The sequence below is a fragment of the Coregonus lavaretus genome, assembly GCF_964263955.1.
Source record: "Coregonus lavaretus genome assembly, chromosome: 4".
Taxonomy (NCBI): Eukaryota; Metazoa; Chordata; class Actinopteri; order Salmoniformes; family Salmonidae; genus Coregonus; species Coregonus lavaretus.
In genome coordinates this window covers 29,002,339-29,028,296 of record NC_139991.1, presented here as the reverse complement: position 1 = coordinate 29,028,296, position 25,958 = coordinate 29,002,339, and the positions used below count along the sequence as shown (strand labels likewise).

The 25,958-nt window shown below is 42.3% G+C and overlaps 1 protein-coding gene across 1 annotated transcript in view; it reads right to left on the bottom strand.

Annotated features, from left to right (window-relative positions):
- LOC311127307 (chondroitin sulfate N-acetylgalactosaminyltransferase 1-like) overlaps nucleotides 1-25,958 on the bottom strand; it is a 38,783-nt gene that overhangs the window by 3,885 nt on the left and 8,940 nt on the right. The window contains exons 2-6 of the mRNA XM_084159118.1: nucleotides 20,631-21,989; nucleotides 11,387-11,603; nucleotides 7,844-7,945; nucleotides 412-590; nucleotides 98-192 (exon numbers count right to left, since the gene is read on the bottom strand). Coding sequence (XP_084015244.1) covers nucleotides 98-192; nucleotides 412-590; nucleotides 7,844-7,945; nucleotides 11,387-11,603; nucleotides 20,631-21,357 — 1,320 coding nt within the window. The 5' untranslated portion in view covers nucleotides 21,358-21,989. The remainder of the gene's footprint in view (nucleotides 1-97; nucleotides 193-411; nucleotides 591-7,843; nucleotides 7,946-11,386; nucleotides 11,604-20,630; nucleotides 21,990-25,958) is intronic.

Below are 25,958 nucleotides of genomic sequence, written 5' to 3'. Positions count from 1 at the left end.
AACAGGCAAATCTTTAACGTAAGAAAATTTGCTTTTGTACCATGTGTGTGGTATCTCTTAATATTTCTGAGGACATCTGTGAAAGCAGCTTTCTTACCAGCTGCTGTTCGACTGGCGGGATGTGGTCGTGATTGCCGTAGATCAGGGTTGGGTTATACTGGCTGAACAGAACGGGATAGAAGACCTTCTTACCTGAAGAAGAAAGAAATATATGAAAATGTAATCAAACAAATCTAAGATTTCCAATGTATTAATTACCAATGGTTAATACACTTGAACTTGAACATGGACTAAACAACATCTCAATAACAGTTACTTAATTCAAATCTCAGCTTTGTTAGAAAACCAAAAGATACAGCGACCCACACTGAACATAGCACTGACGTGGGTTTGTTCAGTGTATTGTAGTACCAGGTTGAGTGTTGAGACGGCAGGTGTTCAGGAAGTCGGCGGTAAAGTAGATGTCGACGTCACAGAAGAAGAGGAGGACGTTTCCTCCCTTCCACGCCCTGGCGCCCACATCCAGGCCACGCCCCCTGGAGAACTCCTCATTCAGCTGGAGCAGGGAGAAGTTCTTAAAGTTGATCTCCCTGCAGAGAGAGAAGAATAATACTTTATTGTCCTTTGTACACAAATGTATCTTCTGCTTTAACCCAACCCCTCCGAAAGAAACTCATATGCAAACAGGTTGGAGAGGTTGGAGGAGAGAATTTGACAGAATAGGAGATGAAATAGGAGGAGTTGATTCAGAGACAAAACCCAACGGATACTAGAAAGAGGGAGACAGTGTGGCTAAAAAATTGACCAAAAATGAATTAGCGTCACTGGTTCAAAGTTAATTTAGTAGAGGGAGTGGGACAGGCTTAATTCATCAGTGTCTAATGGCTCTTATGAGAGTAGAGGGCCCAGCTGAGTCCAAATACAGTCACTGCATACAATACACAAAGCTCTGTCTTTGTACTGTACCATTAACTACAACACACACACACACCACCCCCGCATACTGTAGCAAACCTAATTTCCCCTTTGACAACAGCAGAACTAATAAGATCAGGTTTGTAAAGTGGCTACATGATGGCTGTGACCCAAATGGCAACTACAGTATGCCCGACATACTGTAGGGCACGGTTTTTGACCAGAGCCCCATAGGTTTCTGTGATGAGAGGCTAATTAATGCTAGTTAATATGCTACTCACTCCGTCAATGTGACAAATGTATTTTTTGACATCTCAGCCTCCTTTAGACATTATTATCCTCCACCCACGGTAAACAACCACTGACTGATGTTCCTTTATTAGTGTGGGATTATGCCCTTGTGGATAGTGTGGATAGAGAGTGGCACTTTGTGGGCTCAACTCAAATACAAGCCTGCTACTGTACACAGACAGAGACAGAGACCGAGAGAGAGACCGAGAGAGAGAGAGAGCGAGAGAGAGAGAGAGAGAGAGACTGCAGACTAAGGTCTGCTATGGGAGTTCAAAGACACACACACACACACTGCAGGATCCATCAGGATAAATTATGCATCAATTCCTAACCTTGGGCCTTGCACTAGGGGGAAATAGTGAGAATCTCCAGAAAACATTGCAATTAATTGTTTGAGATGTGAACACTATAAAATTGCTAATGCATTATTAAATGAACGCTCTCACATGATCACATATTTATGCCCAAAATGGATCATACATTAAACTTTCCAGTTAAAAAGAGAACATAATCACTCATCTGTGACATAAATGATGATGGACTGTGATGTATTTTATTTACAGGTCTGATAGTGGAAGATAAACAGATAATATTTCCAGAGACAACCCATAGATTCAGCCCCTCAATATGACCAGCTAGCAGGACTGTTTCCGACCAGCAGTTCAAAGAACATAAGGAACGTAATCCGATGATTTTATTATCGAGTTATTATGAACATATAATATCGAAACTTGATTCATGTGCCTTTTATTATGGGATTCATAGTCTGCTATAGCATTGTGTGATATTTCAGAATGGTGACTATAGGACGACGTTGGTTGCAGCCTGATCTCTAGCTTTACACTGCAGGCTTAGACGTTCCTCCAAGCTAGTTATACGGCGGGAGGCGACGTGACAGTTTGAGTACAGATGCCGTATCTTAATTTGATCGTCCTGGAAATGGAAATGCAAACTTGTAGTGTATTCAAGGTTTAAAAAGGCTTCTAAAGTTTCTAATTCCCACTTTAGAATTTGAGACTGGATTTGATTTGATTTATTGGGATCCCCATTAGCCGACGCCAATGGCGACAGCTAGTCTTACTTGGGTCCGACAATTTGCCATAACGATTTGCCCTAATGAAAAATTTATGAACACCTACAAAAAATGTCCATTCATTATAATACACATAATAATTCACATTTCCTGTTGCTGCTGGATTATTTTCCTGCTGTGAGAAACTGGGTCAAATTAAGATATGGCATCTGTAGTTCAGCCTGACACTATAGCCTGTAGGCTATTCCCAGTACGGAGTCCTTCTCCCATCATCTCTCTATCCGCTCAGTGTTTGAGATCAATTGACACCCTTTACCATGGAGCATTGAGATTTATTTTAAATTGCAAACCCCTTGCACCATTGCACTTTATATACCAGGTTTGGCTGGCCTTCTCTAGTCACTCGTAGGCTCAGTCACTTGTATACTTTTATTTACAAAGCCATTTTGGGTTTACTACCATCTTATCTGGGCATTTTTATTCTTCAGAAATGTGGTGGGTATTCTCTTCGTTCGCAGGACTTTCTGGCTACCACAGCATTTTGCAGCGATACGCCATCCCATCTGGTTTGGGCTTTGTGGGACAATCATTTGTTTTTCAACAGAACAATGACCCAACACACCTCCAGGCTGTGTAAGGGCTATTTAACCAAGAAGGAGAGTGATGGAGTGCTGCATCGATTGACCTGGCCTCCACAATCCCCTGACCTCAACTCAATTGAGATGGTTTGGGATGAGTCGGACGGCACAGTGAAGGAAAAGCAGCCAACAAGTGCTCAGCATATGTGGGAACTCCTTCAATACTTTTGGAAAAGCATTCCAGGTGAAGCTGGTTGAGAGAATGCCAAGAATGTGCAAAGCTGTCATCAAGGCAAAGAGTGGCTATTTGAAGAATCTCAAATATAAAATATATTTTGATTTGTTTAACACTTTTTTGGTTACTACATGATTCCATGTGTGTTATTTCATAGTTTTGATGTCTACACTATTATTCTACAATGTAAAAAATTGTAAAAATTGAGAAAAACCCTTGAATGAGTAGGTGTGTCCAAACTTATGACTGGTACTGTACGTATTGGCTGGTGTGGCCAGAACAGATACACCCACGTATTGGCTGGTGTGGCCAGAACAGAAACACCCACGTATTGGCTGGTGTGGCCAGAACAGAAAAACCCACGTGTTGGTTGGTTGGTTGGTGTGCCCAGACATATGGACAGACAGACTGGCAGACAAATACAGACAGATAGACAGACAGAAACACAGACACCCACAGATACACCCATAAAAGCAAAAATGCACACATGCATGTCTACCATATACACGTTCTAAAACTCGTAATAGAGCAGAATGTATGCTTGTAAATGTAGCCACTAGAATTCCCAGCCAGCTGTTGTTTATTCAAGGTGCACAAAATCTTTTAAGTCCCCAGAAAAACTTAGGACATTAAAACCTTGTTTGCAAAGCCCCGTGGGAGTTTGTTCCCACATCGGATAAATACCTTTTAAACCACAAATTATCAAAAACATAAGCATTAAATATGTATATGGGCCAGCAATCCTTTAGAGTAGTTAAAAGCTAACCTGTGCCCTCGCACATTGACTCGGTACCGGTACCCCCTGAATATAGCCTTATTTTTACTGCTGCTCTTTAATTATTTGTTACTTTTATTTCATATTATTTTATATAGTATTTTTTTGTGATTTTTTTTGGTATTCTTTCTTAAAACTGCATTGTTGGTTAAGGGCTTGTAAGTGAGCATTTCACTGTAAGCTTTACACCTGTTGTATTTGGCGCATGTGACAAATAACATTTGATTTTATTTAAATCATATTAGTAGTGGGTAGGAGTGGGATTAGTTTAGGATTCAGGCTGCTGGTTCGAGTGTTTTCACTGTGATTCAAGCAGCCGCAAGCCTCAGGCCAAAACATACTCTGGATATTTCCTTTTGTGATCCTGGTTTGGCATGTCCGTCTGGTGCTGGTCTGGGACAGCCCCCCACCCCGCTCTCTCTCTCTCTTTCGCTCTCTCTATATCCTTCTATCTACTTCAGTCAAGGCTTTTCCAGCCATCCTCAGTACTGCCATGTCAAACCAGCACAGGAAAGAGCTACTGTCTGTCTGCCCTGTCCTGTCTGCTGCCTCCAGGGAGGGGAAATCTTCAACTAGGAATTCAAGACCCCTCTCTGTCTACTGTTAATACCCTGAGGAGTCTCACTTTCTTAGTGAGTGTGTGTGTGAGAGTGTGTGTGTATGTATGTTTATATACCCTGAGGAGTATATCTGTCTGAGTGAGAGCACTCACTGCCCATTTGTCTGAGAGCTGGTGCCTCTAGTGTTTTGGAGGACCCTGGAGAGTTAGGATTCAGTAAATGTTTTGAAGAAACATCATCAGTACTGGTCATTAAAAATGTAGACGTGTGTGGACGCAAGCCTCAGGCAAGGCCCCATTAAGCAGGGCTGGAGTAGTTTTCAAGTGTGTGTGTGTGTGTGTTTGTGTGTATGAAAGATACAGCATAATGAGAGATATATTTAATTTACTTTAAGTGGATAAACATAAACATTGGATGGAAACACTGAAAACACTGAAAGTACACATTCCGGCTTCCAGTTTCCTGAAAAGCCACAATATTGTGTCATCCATATGAAATCCTACACTACTCTGTGATTAAGGTTTTTTGACAGGATGCAGTGCTTTGTCTGTCTCCCTGAGGAGCTGATCCCTCTGTGGAGATGTAGGAATGGTGCATTAGCATTCACTGTGCGCTGGGAGCTGGTGGGCTTGTGTTTATGTTCTGAGGGCATCTGTGGTTCACAAGCGTTCAGCTCTCACCCTGGGCTCAAAACTGTCTCTCCTCTTTCACTCTCTTCTCTTCTCTGCTGTATCTCTTCTTTGATGCATCTCTTCTCCTCTCCTCTCCTCTCTCCCTTATGGACATTCATTTATTCATGTCTATCGATTTCCCAACTCTGCAAACAGCTCGGTGTGTCTCTGTCCATCTCAAACTGGAGTGATGGACAGTTACTGGTTGAAGCGTGTTTGACATGATAAGCATGTCTCGTTGTCTGGTACAGCTCACTAACATACAGCATAAGGAGTTTAACTTTATTTCAACCTGCTCTGTCTCTCTACTTTGCTGATGTGATTTAACTGATTTGGATACAGTGCTTGCCCCTATGATTATGAACACATACAGTACAAAAGGGGTAAATAGTATTTGGATAGGGAAGGAAGACTTTGATTTAGTCAGGGCAGAAGCAGCAGCAGTAGCAGCAAATGATCCATGCGGTGCCTGCTGTTGGAAACAGATATATTGACATCGGCAAAGCTAAAATAAGGGCAGGCAGGATTCAGATCATCGCCCAAGGCTAAATTCTACCGTCACATAAATCGATAACCATTCAGACCAATTCAACAGAAAAAGGAATAGGGAAAGGGAGAGATTGGAGTTTGGATGTTGTTCTCCTTCTCTCTAGGAGATCAGTGCTTGATTAAAGTGGCTGATCCAGAGTCAGATGAAGTGTTATGTAACCATGGCGATGGAATGCATTGACGACAGAGAGCTGTTTATAAGGTGACAAGAGGACAGACCATGATTGATACAGTAGATATGTTTGGTATCATGTGAGCTCCATCCTGAACTGTAGCAGACATGGTTTCAAATAGTGTTACTTTAAGTGTTTTATTGAGTCTGCCTGGAGTGCCAGGGCAAGCTCACAAACACAGCTAAATCATTTGAAAGTCAACAATTACTATTTGAATCCAGGTCTGATGTGAGCTCAATCGTGAGACTGTTTATGGCTGTTAAGATATTCGTTATCAGAGTAATTGTGGTACAAAAAAACTAGCAAGAACTAGGGACTCTTTGTAGCGCTCAGTTGTCTTTCAACTAGTTGAAGACTTGAGTGAGACTGTCTAGATAACAGATATCAACATATGTCTTGTTACACACATGCTGTGTCTATGGTATTTGTTGGGAACAAAGCAAACAAATTATCCAAGGACTAACACAACTCTTAACCTTGCACAGTGAGACAACTCATTAGCGGAGGTCACTGTCTCAGAGAGAATGTACAAGGACAACGTCTTGCCTTTCTCCGTTTAACTATTCACACCATCACAAACAAACCGCCTAGGCCATTCCCAGAGACAGGAGAGCTGTTGAGAATTAGATATCTTTGAGTGAAAGACCTTGGCTCTCATCAGATTTCTCTTTCTAGACAATACTGTCTGCCTCATTGTCATTGAGAGCGAGAAAGCGAGAGAGCGAGAGAGCGAGAGAGAGAAAAAGCTGTGGTGTGACATCTGAAACGAGCTCAAAGCCTAGCATGAGGTGTGCAACTCTTTCTCTCTCCTTCTCTCTTTCTCTCCTTCTTTCTCTTTCTACCCCTGCAAACCATCCGGCCAGGGGTGGGCACAGCGTCTCCATGGCAACCTACCAAAAAATCAGCACAGTACCAGAGTACCATGTGAACTAATCTCCCCCACAAGACGATCTCAAATTGACCCTGGACCTGTAATTGTTTCTGCGGGCAAGACACTAATTTCACTGCGACCGCTGTCAGCCCTGATCCCAGACCTGTAATATCCGACACTGGCAGAGGTCACTGAGTGCCTCTGGGTGTTCACACTCCTACATTATTCATCAGACGGGGCTGAGGTTTCTGAGTTGCTATAAACAGAGACAGGGAGTGTGTGTTTGTGTGTGTGTATTCGTGAGTGTGTGGGTGTGTGTGTGTGTGTGAGAGTGTGTGTGGGTGTGTGTGTGTGTGTGAGAGTGTGTGTGGGTGTGTGTGTGTGTGTGTGGGTATGTGTGTGATCGTGTTTTTGTGCATGTGTGTGTGTGGGGGGGGGGGGGGGGGGGGGGGGGAATGTATGTACAGTGGGGTCCCTTGATAAAAATGAGCAAAAAATACAGTATAAAATAAACAATACATATTGTATGCTCACATGTTTTTTAAGTATATTATTGTATACCAATACAATTGCTCAGAGAAAGAGATTTAGTTTAACAAGTAATACAAACATCTGAAAAAGGTAGGGGTCAAAATTATTGACACCCCTATTTTCAATACTCTAGCACTGTCCCCTTACCAAGAACCATTACATTTTAGACAAAAACCTGGTTGCCTTTGCCAGGAGGCTGGCACTTGGCCACAAGTGGATCTTCCAGCAAGACAATAACCCCAAGCACACATCAAAATCCTCAAATAAATGGTTAATTAACCACATAATCTACATTTTGCAATGGCCATCTCAGTCTCACACCATTGAAAACCTGTGGTTTGAATTGAAGAGAGCAGTCCATAAGCACAGACGAAGGATATTAAGGATCTGGAAAGATTCTGTATGGAGGAATGGTCTAAGATCCCTCCCAATGTGCTCTCCAATCTCATAAAACATTTGAGAAAAAGGCTCAGTTCAGTTATCCTCAAAAGGGGCAGGAGTATTGAAAACAGGGGTGTCAATAATTTTGACCCCTATCATCTTTAGATTATTAAAAAAATAACTTGTTAAACTAAATCACTTTCTGTCATTGTGTATGTGTGTATGTCTGTTTATGTGTCTGTGTGTGTGTGTGTGTGTGGATGTGTGTGTGTCCACCCACCTAGACATGTTCTCCAGAGTGCTCCTGACTTCATTCATCTGGTCCTTCCCAAAGTACACCACTGTGAGGTGAACTCGCCCATCCTGCCGCACACACACCTCTCTGCAACAACACACACAAACAAATGAAGAAATAATGAATCAAACAGAGCAGGGGACTTATTATACACAACCCAAGCACAGAGAGGGCCAAGGGGAAGGTAACCTAGGTTGAAATCATTTGTTTTCTTTCAGCAGACTTTAGATGCGTTTGAAGCTTGCCTGGCGCAATGGAACCGATGGAATAATCCCCAAGGTGCAAACCCTGCACATTTGCACTGAAGGTAGGCTGAGACAAAAAGTTCAAAGTATTTGAAAGAAAACATATACTGTAGCAATAACAGAGGTCAGTTCAAATGGGGTTACAGATCAGAGAGTCCCCTTAAGGGTAGGTGCATACTAGTGGAGGCTGGTGGGAGGAGCTATAGGAGGACGGGTTCATTGTAATGGCTGGAATGGAATAAATGGAACGGTATCAAACACATTGCACTTATGGAAACCACTTTTTATTTTTTATTTCCCTTTATTACTTTCCAACCCCACCACCCCTTCCCTAATTGGAGTAAACTAGTGAACAACAATGCTTAGGCCTCTACTTCCAGCGTATACATACTACATACATTTTATGGACACAGTTAAATTTACAATAATTATTATTTGTTTGTTTTTACTCCTGAACTTCCTCTACCCTCAACCTCTCCGATCATTTTCATGATGTCCATCCGGTTTGCTTCTATATGCCATATGTTTCTAACTGTGCTCTTTCACAAAAGCTTTCAACCTATAACCTATATATTTATTATGGACACAGTATGCTTACATTATGGGCGGCAGGTAGCTTAGTGGTTAAGAGCGTTGTGCCAGTAACCGAAAGGTCGCTGGTTCTAATCCCCAAGCCGACTAGGTGAAAAATCTGTCGATGTGCCCTGGATAAGAGCGTCTGCTAAAATGTAAATGTAAATGTTGTATTTAGTTGTTGTTAGTTGTTATTAGTCCCATCCTTCAACACCACCCATCTATCTCTTAACACCATCCATATTGGATTTCTATTTGCCATATATTTTTCAACTGTACTGTGATGTTTTACAAAAGTTCTGAACCTTTCTATTCTCATTGTTTCTACAGATTGTAAATTGAAAATATACATTTTTATTATTATATTATTGATCGATTGACTATGACTTTTCAGATCACCCAGTAATGCTATCTGCAGGGTTAGCTCCAGGTAAATATTGCAATCCTTTAGCCATTCCTGGACCTGTGTCCAAAAACAAGCATCAAATGGACAGTACCAAAACAAATGATCTAATGATTCTGTCTCTTCGCAGCAAAATCTGCAGAGCTGGGAAGATTGTATCCCCCATATAAATAACATTCTATTGGTAGCAAGAATTTTATATAATAATTTAATTTGAAAAATTCTAAGTTTTGAATCCGGCGTCGTTTTGCGTATCAGTTCATAAACACTATGCCATGGAATTGTGCAATCTATATGGGACGGCTGTCAATCCTTTGGTCCTTAAATGAAACTGGTATACCTTTTTATTTACAGTTTTCTTTAACCAGTTATGTTCTTTAATGCAAGGCCGACAGACAAGTTCCAAATGTTTTCCCCTTCCACTTTCCTCTTCCATTTTTGCGGTAATGCTGCAATTATTTGGTTGTAATTTTGGGTAGAGCAGACATTTCCATATGTTTTTGTTAGCTGCATGTGCGACATAACTCCACCAGTCCTACCGATGATATCATTTACGAAGATTATACCTTTTTTTATTTTTTTATGTAAAAAACCCCCGGTATTTTATCAATTAGTATATTTGAGTTTAACCACAATGTTTGTTGCATTATTTGTTCTGTCGTTTCTGGAGGATTAAATTGAAATTGCAACCAACTTTCTATGGCTTGTTTTAGAAATAGTGATATTTGGGAGATTATTTCCTTTTCAAATAACTGAAAGTGAGAGGTTGTAATCTGAATAAAGGGAAAAACATTGGGTGAGACAATCTTACTAATTTGCTAGAGAACCAGTTCGTATTTAAGTATAACTTTTGTATGACTGAAGCTTTTAGTGATAGGTCTAATGATTTAATATTTAATAATTTCTGTCCTTCCGAATTCATATTAATTATATAAATAGGCCCGTTTAATTTTGTCTGGTTTGCCGTTCCAAATAAAATGGAATATTTTTTTATCATATAATTTAAAAAACTGTTTGCTAGGCGTAGGCAAGACCATAAGCAAATAGGTAAACTGGGATAATACTAAAGAGTTAATCAGGGAGATTTTTCCACAAATTGACAGGTATTTACCTTTCCATGGTAGCAAGATCTTATCTATTTTTGCTAACTTTTTATTAAAAAATGTATTGGAGTGAGATCATTTATCTATTTTGGGATATGTATTCCGAGTATATCCACATCACCATCAGACCATTTTATTGGTAAACTACATGGTAATGTAAAAATTGTATTTTTTAGTGATCCAATACGTAATATAGTAAATTTTCATAATTTGGTTGTAATCCAGAGGTTAGAAAATGTATCTAGATCCTCTATGGAAACCACATGTTTGACTCCGTTCCAATGATTCCATTCCAGCCATTACAATGAGCCCATCCTCCTACAACTCGTCCCACCAGCCTCCACTGGTGCATACTGTATATGTACAGGCTACATACAGTATGTTATGTTATGTTTCTATAGTATAGAGTCACACAATGAGGACCTGGTACCAGATAGAAGCCTAGAGCGATCGATCTCCAGCACTAGTGTGACATTCTAGAACTGTAGCAACAGACATTCTGATTGAGACACAGCAAATGTACATGCTGTGCTCAGTAAATGTGTCACATGGCTTCTGAAAGACTGTCAGTTCTACCTCACATTCCTCTTCTATCCATGTGAAGAAGCTGCACATGGCGCACACACACACACACACACACACACACACACACACACGACCAAAGCGTTTGCTCAGCGACTCAGGGAACCTTCGTACAGCATGAACAGCACCACTATTTCACAGGTTCCCGCTGAGTCCGGGGGGCAGTTTAATGTGCTGGGTTTAAGACTGCTACTAAGCAGGATTTGCCAGAAAACCCCCTCAAAGCCCTGATAAGCAGCTGCACAGGAGTGTAACAAATTACAGGAATTATAGAGTCTCTAACAGAGAGACTTACTGTGGCTATCAGAGTACAAACAGATCAAATACTTCCTTTATTTTGAATCCTTACTGCTGTGACAAACTAGGAATGTCAAACATGGATAACTACTGTATAATCTGTTTCTCATTCTCTTTAACTCAGTTATTGCATAAAATTATCACAGTTAATACAAATGAACATGCTTTTTTATTTATTTATTAACCCTTATTTTACCCTTATTTCTTAGGTAGGTTGCCGGAGAACACTTTCTGATTTATAGCAACAACCCGGGGAAAGAGTTGCAAGGAAGAGGAGAGGGGCGAAAGAGCCAATAACATGCATGAATAACTGAGTGGCTCTCACCTGAAGTTGTGCATGAAGTGTCTGAACTTGTCGGCCCTCTGGGAGAGGGGCACTATGATGTTGATGGGGACATTAGCTGTATCCACCCTCTCGTTCTTCACCTTCATTAGCGGCCCAAAGGGACGAAACAGAACCAGCTTCCTGAACTCACGGCTCTGGTCCCCTTTGAAGGTGAGCTCATACAGAGTACCTTTGTCCTTCTCCGTCCGAGAGATACCTGGGGAAGGGAGAAGAGTGAGTTTACCAATAGGCCACAAATGTGTGAAGGCATGCGTTACACATGTACACATGCACACACCAGGGCTGTCAAATGCAGAAAAACACACACACACACACAGGAACAAATGTGCCTGCATGCACACACAGCTGAACTGCAGTTCAGTTTATTTGCTTATTTGTTTCTGTTGTTATAATGTGGATGGATATTTAGTAGTCCATCGTGGATAATATTTCAGGGTTTGTACACAAACACACTCAAACTCAGCCAGACTGTTCATAGCCACTCTAGTTGCACTGTGAACAATCTGTCAACAGGTGAATCATTTCTCCACTTTGCTGCCTGGATCTGAAAGTTATTGAACAGAGAAGGATAGTCCTTGGCTGTGTGGCCATGGGAGAGAGAGACAGACATGGTATTTAAGACCCAGTGAGACGGTGATAGACAGACAGGGCATTTCAGGCTTAGGGAGAGATAGATACAGGACAAGGAGAGAGGGACAGACAGTGCATTTACAGTTCAAGTTTACATACACCTTAGCCAAATACATTTAAACTCAGTTTGTTCACAATTCCTGACATTTAATCCTAGTAAAAATTCCCTGTCTTAGGTCAGTTAGGATCACCACTTTATTTTAAGAATGTGAAATGTCAGAATAATAGTATAGAGAATGATTTATTTCAGATTGTATTTCTTTCATCACATTCCCAGTGGGTTAGTTAATACCCAGACATACACTCAATTAGTATTTGGTAGCATTGCCTTTAAATTGTTTAACTTGGGTCAAACGTTTCGGGTAGCCTTCCACAAGCTTCCCACAATAAGTTGGGTGAATTTTGGCCCATTCCTCCTGACAGAGCTGATGTAACTGAGTCAGGTTTGTAGGCCTCCTAGCTCGCACACGCTTTTTCAGTTCTGCCCACAAGTTTTCTATAGGATTGAGGTTAGGGCTTTGTGATGGCCACTCCAATACCTTGACTTTGTTGTCCTTAAGCCATTTATCCACAACTTTGGAAGTATGCTTGGGGTCATTGTCCATTTGGAAGACCCATTTGCGACCAAGCTTTAACTTCCTGACTGATGTCTTGAGATGTTACTTCAATATATCCACATAATTTTCCTTCCTCATGATGCCATCTATTTTGTGAAGTGCACCAGTCCCTCCTGCAGCAAAGCACCCCCACAGCATGATGCTGCCACCCCTGTGCTTCACTCTTGGGATGGTGTTCTTCTGCTTGCAAGCAACTCCCTTTTTCCTCCAAACATAACGATGGTCATTATGGCCAAACAGTTCTATTTTTGTTTCATCAGACCAGAGGACATTTCTCCAAAAAGTACGATCTTTGTCCACATGTGCAGTTGCAAATCATAGTCTGGCTTTTTTATGGCGGTTTTGGAGCAGTGGCTTCTTCCTTGCTGAGCGGCCTTTCAGGTTATGTCGATATAGGACTCGTTTTACTGTGGATATAGATACTTTTGTACCTGTTTCCTCCAGCATCTTCAGAAGGTTCTTTACTGTTGTTCTGGGATTGATTTGCACTTTTCGCACCAAAATACGTTCATCTCTAGGAGACAGAACGCGTCTCCTTCCTGAGCGGTATGACGGCTGTGTGGTCCCATGGTGTTTATACTTGCGTACTATTGTTTGTACAGATGAATGTGGTACCTTCAGGTGTTTGGAAATTGCTCCCAAGGATGAACCAGACTTGTGGAGGTCTACCATTTTTTTTCTGAGGTCTTGGCTGATTTATTTTGATTTTCCCATGATGTCAAGCAAAGAGGCACTGAGTTTGAAGGTAGGCCTTGAAATACATCCACAGGTACACCTCCAATTGACTCAAATTATGTCAATTAGCCTATCAGAAGCTTCTAAAGCCATGACATCTTTTTCTGGAATTTTCCAAGCTGTTTAAAGTTAGTGTATGTAAACTTCTGACCCACTGGAATTGTGATACAGTGAATTATAAGTGAAATAATCTGACTGTAAAAATGTAGTCCTAACCGACTTGTCAAAAGTATAGTTTGTTAACAAGACATTTGTGGAGTGGTTGAAAAACAAGTTTTAATGACTCCAACCTAAGTGTATGTAAACTTCCGACTTCAACTGTAAGTGAGAGAGAGAAAGCAACAGACAGTGCCTTTCAGACCTTGGGAGAGAGTGACAGACAGGGTATTTCAGGCCCAGGGAGAGAGAGAGACAAACAGGGTATTTCAGGCCCATGGAGAGAGAGAGACAAACAGGGCATTTCAGGCCCATGGCGAGAGAGAGACAAACAGGGCATTTCAGGCCCATGGAATAAGAGACGGACAGACAGGCAGGCAGGCAGGCATACAGACAGACACACACAGAGAGAGAGGGGGGGGGGGGGGTCGAGAGAGAGAGAGAGAGAGAGAGAGAGAGAGAGAGAGAGAGAGAGAGAGAGAGAGAGAGAGAGAGAGAGAGAGAGAGAGAGAGAGAGAGAGAGAGAGAGAGAGAGAGAGAGAGAGAGAGAGAGAGAGAGAGAGAGTGAGAGTGAGAGTGAGAGAGAGAGAGAGAGAGAGCAAGACAGGGCATTATGACAGGACATTTTATGCCCAGGGAGAGAGGGACAGAAAGGGCATGTCAGGCCACTGTAAACATCCCAGGCCTCTCCTCTCTGCTCCTAGTTGGACCTGGCTGGGGCCCTGGGTCCTCTGCCACTATGACAGCTGAAGGAGACTGGTCATGCATAGAGATCATACTCACACTGGATTACAACAGCTCGTAGTAGTTAATACCCAGACATATCACTCAACAACAATACAGTAAACTCAATCCCTATTGTCACCCACTTCACAGCTGTATACTGTCAGTCAAAACCTCTTGTTCCGAAGATGACATGACTGGACTGAAAAATTACAGCAAGAGTGTGCGATTCATCATCATGAAAGCAAAATTCTGTCAGAAATAGTTCTTAGAATTCTCTACAGAAGAATGTTGTACTTTATTCCCATTTCAAACATTCTACTTTAGATTACTTCAAGAATAAACAGGATATTTTAAGTCACGCAACAATGCAGTAGAATCGAGTACAGTATCAAAATCATCATACTGCAGGCTACTGTGCTCTCCCACTCAAATTACATCAATAGAAACACAGGAAGCTGCAAAAGCAGAGGAATAGCTTGTGATCCCCAGTCTGATAGTGGTAAAACTAACTTCCTGTGATAAGAGACATCTTCTCTTAACTCTGGGGACAGGGTGGGCTGTGGCTCCTCAGCCCAGCCTCCATGTACTACATAAACATGTTTTTCACAGGATATTAATTTGATCACCCTGTTGCAGGATAACTTTACTGCACTGCGGGACATTTAAAACTTGTAATGTATTTGAGGTTTAAAAAGGCTTCTGAAGTTTGTAATTTCCACTTGATTTTCCCTTATGAAAAATGTATCAACCCCGTGTTGCATATACACAGGCAGCCCAATTCTGATCTTTTTTCCACTAATTGGTATTTTGACCAATCACATCAGCTCTTTTCACATCAGATCTTTTTCAGAGCTGATTTGATTGGTCTAAAGACCAATTAGTGAAAAAAAGATTAGAATTGGGCTGCCTGTCTTTAGACCAATCAAATTACAATTAATGGACATTTTTGTAGGAGTTACATTTTTCATAAGGGAAAATCAAGTGGAAATTAAAAACTAAACGCAGCCATAATAATTCACATTTCCTCTTGCTGCATGATTATTTTGCTGCTGTAGCAAACTGGCTCAAATTAAGATCCTACATCTGTACCACTCCTTTTCCACCCAAACCCTCTCTCTTGCTTTCTCATTTTCTTTCTCTCCCATGCCCTGTCTCGTTTCTCTCCCTCTCTCCCCTTCTACTCCGGCCCTCTTATTCCTTGTTGTCTCGTTGCCCGACTCTCATTCTTTCTGTATGACAGCTGAGCAAATCCACCCAGGGCAGCTCCTGAAAAACACCATTCAGCACAGCCAATGGGTAGTGTTCAGTATTTGTGTTTAGTCGCGGCTCGCTAACTGAGAATTGGCAGGGCTCTAATGCTCCCTTTGTAATCATCAGCATCTCAACAAGCTTCAAGTTGTCTGAGTGAATGAAAAGGTACTTGTACACTGGTGCAATTAATTTAAAAGGACGGGCAAGAATTTCATTGCTAATATAAAGATAGTTGCCAGTTCATTAACTAGCCTACCCAGTTGCTTTCATCTTTGTTGTTGAACAATGGTTGTTGTTTGCTATTTGCTACACACACACGTCCAACTACAGAGTGCTCTTTGGATTACTCATGAACAAATTGGCTATCTATAGGGTGAAAGCATATTTGAAGAGTTTATTTCCAAAACACTATATCTACCAATTTTTCACATTTGTGTTTTTTCACCAGAAATGATTGCATATGAGTACCTTCATGTGTGTAAAATATTACTGTTCTCAGATTTTTTTATTCATAGATTTTAGGTGTGTATTAAAATGTGTTTCTTTGCAAAACGCTATATATCCATTGTTTAGCTGGATTAGAATGTTTGTATACTGTATATTTGACTGTGATACAGTATGTGGTTGTGTTGCCTAGCTATTTTAAGATGAATGCATTAACTGTAAGTCACTCTGGATAAGAGCATCTGCTAAATGACTGAAATGTCAAATGTAAATGTTTTACATACAGATCTCATGTTACTGTATTGAGTCATTTTATATTTAAATATTGATGTTACAAATGTATCATTTGTACAGTTATTTATAAAAAATGTAGTTATTAGTCATTTGACTGTGTAAAACCTAGCAGTACTACGTATTTTATTGAGAGTGAGATGGGTATATAGCATTTTGTAAACAACATGAAACCTCTGAAATTAAAGTGATAGATTTCAAACTAAAACATGTCTGTCATTGAACAACCCCATGCCATGATTAGATAGTGAAAAAAACATACCAATCTCTTTCATAAGTTATGTAAAACTATAAAAGTTAATTTACCAACATTTTGAAAATTGATGTATAGCGTTTTGGAAAGATACTCTTCATTTCCTATGGGAGTGTTTGAGAGCCGATACCTGAACAGGTATTTCAAGGGAGAGATAGAGGTACATAAACAATTATGTGTTTTCAGTATATTTTTGGTATGTCGACACACACAGACACACACACACACTTTTCCTCTCCCAGGTACAGTAGGAATTAGTCAGACATGGCCCCAGTAAAGATGTTGACCTTTCAGAGGAAGCGGCCCCTCTCTCTGAGCTTGTAGAGATGCTACACACTGAATGGAAAGCAGATGTGCTCATTTCCTACTCCAAATCATGCTAGACTAGCTGGATATCCTGGCTGTGGCTCTTCAGCACCCAGCAGCAGGATCCTCTATTATCACACAGCAAAACAAAACAGAAAACAAGAAGGAACACACAAACATGTTTGTTACAGATGTAGTTTACTGGAGAAAATAGAAACAAACGTTAGACTTTCTTAGTTGGAAATGAGGATGTGCTGTTGTTGTGCTGATTATTTATTTGTTGGACTGGAGTTCAATTTGGTGAATTAATTGTTTTTATACCATGTCATTTTTATTAAAACTATGTAAGTATTCCAATAGTTCAACAGCCACTCCACAATGTAGCTATTGTAGCTATAGTAGAGTAGTGTGGAGCAGAGCCATGTATACAGTTGAAGTCGGAGGTTTACATACACCTTAGCCAAATACAGTGAGGGAAAAAAGTATTTTGATCCCAAGCTGATTTTGTACGTTTGCCCACTGACAAAGACATGATCAGTCTATAATTTTAATGGTAGGTTTATTTGAACAGTGAGAGACAGAATAACAACAACAAAATCCAGAAGAACGCATGTCAAAAATGTTATAAATTGATTTGCATTTTAATGAGGGAAATAAGTATTTGACCCCTCTGCAAAACATGACTTAGTACTTGGTGGCAAAACCCTTGTTGGCAATCACAGAGGTCAGACGTTTCTTGTAGTTGGCCACCAGGTTTGCACACATCTCAGGAGGGATTTTGTCCCACTCCTCTTTGCAGATCTTCTCCAAGTCATTAAGGTTTCGAGGCTGACGTTTGGCAACTCGAACCTTCAGCTCCCTCCACATTTTCTATAGGATTAAGGTCTGGAGACTGGCTAGGCCACTCCAGGACCTTAATGTGCCTCTTCTTGAGCAACTCCTTTGTTGCCTTGGCCGTGTGTTTTGGGTCATTGTCATGCTGGAATACCCATCCACGACCCATTTTCAATGCCCTGGCTGAGGGAAGGAGGTTCTCACCCAAGATTTGACAGTACATGACGCCGTCCATCGTCCCTTTGATGCGGTGAAGTTGTCCTGTCCCCTTAGCAGAAAAACACCCCCAAAGCATAATGTTTCCACCTCCATGTTTGACGGTGGGGATGGTGTTCTTGGGGTCATAGGCAGCATTCCTCCTCCTCCAAACAAGGCGAGTTGAGTTGATGCCAAAGAGCTCGATTTTGGTCTCATCTGACCACAACACTTTCACCCAGTTCTCCTCTGAATCATTCAGATGTTCATTGGCAAACTTCAGACAGGCCTGTATATGTGCTTTCTTGAGCAGGGGGACCTTGCGGGCACTGCAGGATTTCAGTCCTTCACAGCGTAGTGTGACTCCACGAGGTGAGATCTTGCATGGAGCCCCAGGCCGAGGGAGATTGACAGTTATTTTGTGTTTCTTCCATTTGCGAATAATCGCACCAACTGTTGTCACCTTCTCACCAAGCTGCTTGGCGATGGTCTTGTAGCCAATTCCAGCCTTGTGTAGGTCTACAATCTTGTCCCTGACATCCTTGGAGAGCTCTTTGGTCTTGGCCATGGTGGAGAGTTTGGAATCTGATTGATTGATTACTTCTGTGGACAGGTGTCTTTTATACAGGTAACAAACTGAGATTAGGAGCACTCCCTTTAAGAGTGTGCTCCTAATCTCAGCTCGTTACCTGTATAAAATACACCTGGGAGCCAGAAATCTTTCTGATTGAGAGGGGGTCAAATACTTATTTCCCTCATTAAAATGCAAATCAATTTATAACATTTTTGACATGCGTTTTTCTGGATTTTTTTGTTGTTATTCTGTCTCTCACTGTTCAAATAAACCTACCATTAAAATTATAGACTGATCATTTCTTTGTCAGTGGGCAAACGTACAAAATCAGCAGGGGATCAAATACTTTTTTCCCTCCTGTACATTTAAACTCAGTTTTTCACAATTCCTGACATTTAATCCTAGTAAAAATTCCCTGTCTTAGGTCAATTTGGATCACCACTTTATTTTAAGAATGTGAAATGTCAGAATAATAGTAGAGAGAATGATTTATTTCAGATTTTATTTCTTTCATCACATTCCCAGTGGGTCAGAAGTGTACATACACTCAATTAGTATTTGGTAGCATTGCCTTTAAATGGTTTGACTTGGGTCAAACATTTCGGGTAGCCTTCCACAAGCTTCCCACAATAAGTTGGGTGAATTTTGGCCCATTCCTCCTGACAGAGCTGGTGTAACTGAGTCAGGTTTGTAGGCCTCCTTGCTCGCACACACTTTTTCAGTTCTACCCACAAATGTTCTATAGGATTGAGGTCAGGGCTTTGTGAAGGCCACTCCAATACCTTGATTTTGTTGTCCTTAAGCCATTTCCCCACAATTTTGGAAGTATGCTTGAGGTCATTGTCCATTTGGAAAATCCATTTGCGACCAAGCTTTAATTTCCTGACTGATGTCTTTAGATGTTGCTTCAATGTATCCACATAATTTTACTTCCTCATGACGCCATCTATTTTGTGAAGTGCACCAGTCCCTCCTGCAGCAAAGCACCCCCACAGCAGGATGCTGCCACCCCCGTGCTTCACGGTTAGTATGGAGTTCTTCGGCTTGCAAGCCGCCCCCTTTTTCCTCCAAATATAACGATGGTCATTATGGCCAAACAGTTCTATTTTTGTTTCATCAGACCAGAGGACATTTCTCCAAAAAGTACGATCTTTGTCCACATGTGCAGTTGCAAATCATAGTCTGGCTTTTTTATGGCGGTTTTGGAGCAGTGGCTTCTTCCTTGCTGAGCGGCCTTTCAGGTTATGTCGATATAGGACTTGTTTTACTGTGGATATAGATAATTTTGTACCTGTTTCCTCCAGCATCTTCACAAGGTCCTTTGCTGTTGTTCTGGGATTGATTTGCACTTTTCGCACCAAAGTACGTTCATCTCTAGGAGACAGAACGCGTCTCCTTCCTGAGAGGTATGACGGCTGCGTGGTCCCATTGTGTTTATACTTACGTACTATTGTTTGTACAGATGAACGTGGTACCTTCAGGCGTTTGGAAATTGCTGCCAAGGATGAACCAGACTTGTGGAGGTCTACAATTTCTTTTCTGAGGTCTTGGCTGATTTCTTTTCATTTTCCAATGATGTCAAGCAAAGAGGCACTGAGTTTGAAGGTAGGCCTTGAAATACATCCACAGGTACACCTCCAATTGACTCAAATTATGTCAATTAGCCTATCAGAAGCTTCTAAAGCCATGACATCATTTTCTGGAATTTCCCAAGCTGTTTAAAGGCACAGTCAACTTAGTGTATGTAAACTTCTGACCCACTGGAATTGTGATACAGTGAATTATAAGTGAAATAATCTGTCTGTAAACAATTGTTGGAAAAATTACTTGTGTCATGCACAAAGTAGATGTCCTAACCGACTTTCCCAAACTATTGTTTGTTAACAAGACATTTGTGGAGTGGTTGAAAAACGAGTTTTAATGATGCCAACCTAAGTGAATGTAAACTTCCGACTACAACTGTATATGCCATACACAGGAGGCTGCTGAGGGGAGGATGGTTCATAATAATGGCTGGAACAGAGGGAATGGAATGGCACCAATTTGATCTATTTGATACCATTCCACTCATTCTGCTCCAGCTATTACCACGAGTCCGTCCTCCCCAATTAAGGTGCCACCAACCTCCTGTGATGCCATACATACAATATACAGTATGTATATCATTATGGCTGTATACCTATGGCTGTGGTATGGAGCTTAGTGACTCACCTTCTATGAAGTCTGATGGTGAGTAGACCTTGGTGGTCCGGCCTTTGTCTGCTCCGTCTCGGGGTGTGTTGAGGCTCCGCAGGGCTGTCTCCAGCGCTTCACTCAGCTCATCCCTCCGGTCCTTCCTCACGGGCTTCTCCTCAGGGTGCCTTGTCAGGCCCATCTCCAGCTGGTACACCCTCTGCAGGGTGAAGCTCTCAAAGGGCACCACGGTGTACTCATTGGGTAGTCTAGTACCCTGGTGGACCTCCGCCCGGCCCAGCTGACTGCGAAGGAACTCCTGGAGGTCTGCGTGGCTCCTGTCAGCCCCTGGCCCCTGGCCCCCCTCCCCGAGAGTACCTCCTCCTGGGGACTGGCCGCCCTGGCCTCTCCCTGCCGCCCGCTCCATTGTGTCTTGGACTCCTTTGAGCTGCTCACTACGCTCCTGCAGTGCTTCTTTTAACTGGGCGATCTGTTTCTTCAGACTCGCCATATGTAGCTTGTGCTGCTCCTCACGCTCCACTAGCATGGCCTGGTAGCCCTCCCACCCCGGGGGTCCGCTCTGAGCCGACCCTGTGCCCCCTGCTGCCCCGACTCCCAGCCCGGGGCGTGGCAGGGCGTGGCTCACCAGGTTGTCCTCAGAGTGGGGGCTGCAGGTCATGACGTAGAGGAGGGACAGAGAGCAGCACACTAGGACCAGCAGCACGCCCACACGGGACACCCAGGCCAGCAGACCCCTCCGCAGCATCCCGCTATCACCCCTCAGATCCAGGGATACACACACACTCACGTTACTCTCCGGCAGTCTCACCCCCCACTAAAATATGATTGTCTGTGTGATTGTTATTAATGTCTGACTAACCAGAGAAGATCCACCTGAATGATCATTTGGGCCATTATATGGGTAGTCTCAACATTGCTCATACCATTGCCTGGATTCCTCATCCGTATGTTTGTGGTCAAGGGTGAGGCCCATTGGTCACGTCTCCTTCCCCCCTGGCTGGGGCCCAGTAAGGTTTGACAAGGTCCAGAACCTGGCAATTTCTATTTCCGATCCGGTCATTGGTAACAGACGCCATTCATCAGTGACTCACATCACATATGGTCCCACTACTTTCTCTGTGCACCCTGCTCTTTCCTTCCTGTCTGATGCTGCTGTTGCATTACAGGCCCCTGAGAGAATGTCTGTCTGGGATTTGATGTTTATTCCACTGGACTCATGTTTAGGGATGATGACACATTATTTGTCCTCCTGGACCTTATTGAGTAAAGTGCACAGAGGAGTGAGAACACAAACCACATCCCTTAAAAGAAGGTGAATGAACATCCATGGTCGTTTGCAGTTTCTTCATGATGTATATCTCTTCCATGAGTCGCCTTCTGGAGAGATAGCGAGAGAGAGAGAGAGAGAGAGAGAGAGAATGAGAGAGAGGGACAGAGAGTGAGCGAGAGAGGGACAGAGAGGGACACAGAGAGAGAGAGAGAGAGAGAGGGACAGAGAGGGACACAGAGAGAGTGGGAGAGAGAGTGGGAGAGAGAGAGAGGGACAGAGATAGAGAGAGCGAGTGAGCGAGCGACAGAGCGAGTGAGATAGCGAGAGAGAGAGAGAGAGAGAGAGAGAGTGAGATAGCGAGAGAGAGAGAGAGAGAGAGAGAGAGAGAGAGAGAGAGAGAGAGAGAGAGAGAGAGAGTGAGATAGCGAGAGAACGAGAGAGAGTGACAGAGAGTGAGCGAGAGGGACAGAGAGAGAGAGAACGAGTGGAGAGAGAGAGAGAGAGAGTGAGCGAGTGAGAGAGAGAGTGAGATAGCGAGAGAGAGAGAGAGAACGAGAGAGAGGGACAGAGAGTGAGCGAGAGAGGGACAGAGAGAGAGAGAACGAGTGGAGAGAGAGAGAGAGAGAGTGAGCGAGTGAGAGAGAGAGAGTGAGATAGCGAGAGAGAGGGACAGAGAGTGAGCGAGAGAGGGACAGAGAGAGAGAGAGCGAGTGGAGAGAGAGAGAGAGTTATAACTCAGTTGGTGTGAAAGCACAGTTAAGGTTTATGAGTATATGATATCATCATCACCATCATTAACATCCCATAGTCATCATAATCGATTTCTTCAATCTCCTTCATCTAGACATATGCCTTGGTATGAGATTGCTTGGCTCTCTGAAAATGAAGAGCTTCACTTTGTGATAAATCTCTCCATATGCTGCAGTATAAATCTGTGACGTCTTAATAGTCATAAACCTGGGAGGGCTAGAAGTCTGCATGAGGTCTAATACATGTCTATTGCATGAGGATATAGGGAAGGAAAATAGTTTCAGTATCTAACTCAGATTAGAAAACATGCCACACAATTTTCTAATGTTTATTTTAATATGAACTGAAAGCATGGGTTTCTACCTAGCGACACAGCCAAGCCAAGCAAAGCATTCCCCAATCCCTTTAACTGCTGAATAACAATGGTGTCAGTGATGACAGGGTGACGCTATGGAGGCTGTTCTAAAAGCATTAAGGACTGTAGATGTATGTGGACACTTCTACCGGCCTGTCCTCTCACTGTGGAACAACGGGATCAGTAGAAGACAAGCAAACACAAAACAAGCAAGCAAATGGGCCATTTACAAACCCACACAAACTCTCTCTCTCTTTATCTCTGTCTCTCTCACTCTCTCATCCTCAAGCAAATTTCCTTAATCACATTAAGGAAGACTGTATGGACAGAGACAGAAAAAGACTGCTTGCCTGTTTCCATGCCTGTGTGCACGTGTGTTGTACAGGTGATGGTTTATTTGTGTGTGATGTGCACGATGGAAGCACGGGTCCACGTGTGTTTGTGAATGTAGTTAGTGTGTCTGTAAGTCGCTCTGGATAAGAGCGTCTGCTAAATGACTTACATGTAAATGTATGTGTATCTCCCTGTTGACTCACCACACAAGTATCTCTTTTATAGGCTCAATGCAGCCTGCTACTAATGAAAGGACCAGTTATGTCAGCACTGAATACTGGGCTGTATAGGTCCTGTGCTCTGTGTCTGGGCTGCTGGCTCGAACCAGTTGCTGATGTTTACGTAAGCATTTACGAAATGGATTATGTACTGATTATGAATGCATTGTGTAGGGATTATGAATGTGTTATGTACGTAGATACCCTTGAAAAAAAGTTCTCAGATGACTTTGGCCTTCCTGTGACAGCACCATGGCTACATCTCAATAATCTAAAGTGGCTTCCTCCTCTTGTCTGCTCTCCTTCATCGATGCTGGTCTGAGATTGACTGCATAAGTGAAAACAATGTGGGGATGCCTGAATTATAGGAATGAATTTTCACCTGCCTGGTTATGTTATAAACTGCAAAGGAGACGAGAGGATGTGACGTTAGACTATTGAGACGTAGCCTACCCGATGAGTCCATAGCCTGTAATTACCAGGCATCCTTCCAGCAGCACAGAGATTCCCACCCACAGAGCCAGGGACTGGGGTTGGGAGGAGAGACTGAATTAATGGTGACTCACAGCCAAATCACTGACTCTCACTGACTGTGGATTGATTCATGTTTGTCATTTGACTCCCCAAGGGAATGGACAGGGCTGTCATACCAGAATATATAACCTCTAAATCATATTATGGGATGATGTGTTCTTCTCTACCATTCATAATTAAATGACGATTTATTATTAAATTACACCATCATCATACTGATTCTATCTGTATTTAGTACTGTACACAGACCACAATGTAACCCTCATGTGAAACTCAAATAAAAAGATAATTACGAAAAGTAACATCTGAAGAACATCTACTCCTACTTCTGAGACCTCGGGTAATTTGTCAACTGAGCTAACCTCTAAGTCTTGTCTTAATTTCCAGCTGAAGTAAAACAAACTGGCATTGTATTGCAGTCAGGAAATGATGTGACTTTTTTCTTTACAGAGATATGTAACTGTGGTGATACAGTTTAGATGAGTTTAGCGAGGTTTCTATCACCTCTGATTTGTGCTGTTGTACATAAATAGTTACGTACCACTGTGGGTTCTGTCTTGCAGTTACAGCTGTTACTTCTGCTAATGTTTCTGACTCTCTTCCTGTATTTGCATGACTATAAGAGTGATTAGTTTGTTCCTTTGGCGCAGTAGAGACCGATTCCATCAAACCTAACTTTGTCATGTTTATGCAGAATCTTTCATTACGCAGTTGCTAAATCTGAATCATTATATGATCATTACGCAAACAGTGTTTATAAATATGTATAAACATTTGCATACAAATGTAGAAATGCAGAAGTGCACTGACCGGATTTAACATTTCCTTATCTGACTGAGCTATGATAAATGGTGTAATTTTCCTCTCAGAGGACTTGCATTCACTCTGAAAGACAGAAACAGATAGAGAGCGAGACAGACAGAGAAAAACGGATTGAAAGAGAGCGAGAGAGGAAAAAGAGGGAGCGACAGAAAAGAGAGAGGTGAGGTGGTGACTCGGACGGGCGTTGATCAGAGGGGGACGCCTCCTGTGTTCAACTCTGAGCAGCATCTGGTTTTGACACAGAAATGACGTCCCCTGTTAGAGCGGCTTCCCGGCTACATTGGTGGTGGAGTGGCATGGGAAAGTGCTCACCGTTCTGTGGGTGGGAGGGAGACGGTGGTGTGTGTGTGTTCACTGGGGCTACGTCAAACTAATATTTACATGTACCTGGGAGAGGGAAAGAGAGAGAGAGAGAGTGTGTGTTTGTTTGTGTGTGGGAGGGAGGGGGGGGGGGGGACAGAGGGTTCGCAGGGTGCCATTTATTATAAATAGTGACACATTTCTGGCCCATTCCCAGACAGCAGTCACAGTTATGCAGGAGAAATAACATATCCTGAAACAGAGAAGAGAGGTTGGGGAGGTTTGGGGGGCAGGAGGGCTTCTGACAGCCTTGTTTTTCTCCTCAGTAGAAGAGAGTGTCTCTGTGAAGTGTGAAGTATTTGAGGTATGATTCTGTGGCAGTCTCACCTGTATCTCTGAAACTTGTGGTATTTCGGGTGTGCTAGGATGTGTCTGTAGCCTACTCCATGTTATTTGATGGCTCTGTCCTTGGTATCTTTGGTATCTGAGTGTTTTCTCTTTGCCTGTGTGTATGTTTATTATTGCATTTTCAATTATTTCTGCATTCTGGTATGCTTTGGTATTTCTCAATGTACAAACAGTAGTTCAATGTGTGACTGTGTGTGTGTACACATGTGCGTTACTAAATACATGAAGCTAGAATGTACAAATATTTACCATAGTGATAATTTCAACAAGATGCAGTTGTTACATACATCCCCGTAAGGCATAAGCAGTGGTCGGTCTGTAATCACTAGAAACAAGAAAATTAACCATAGAAACAC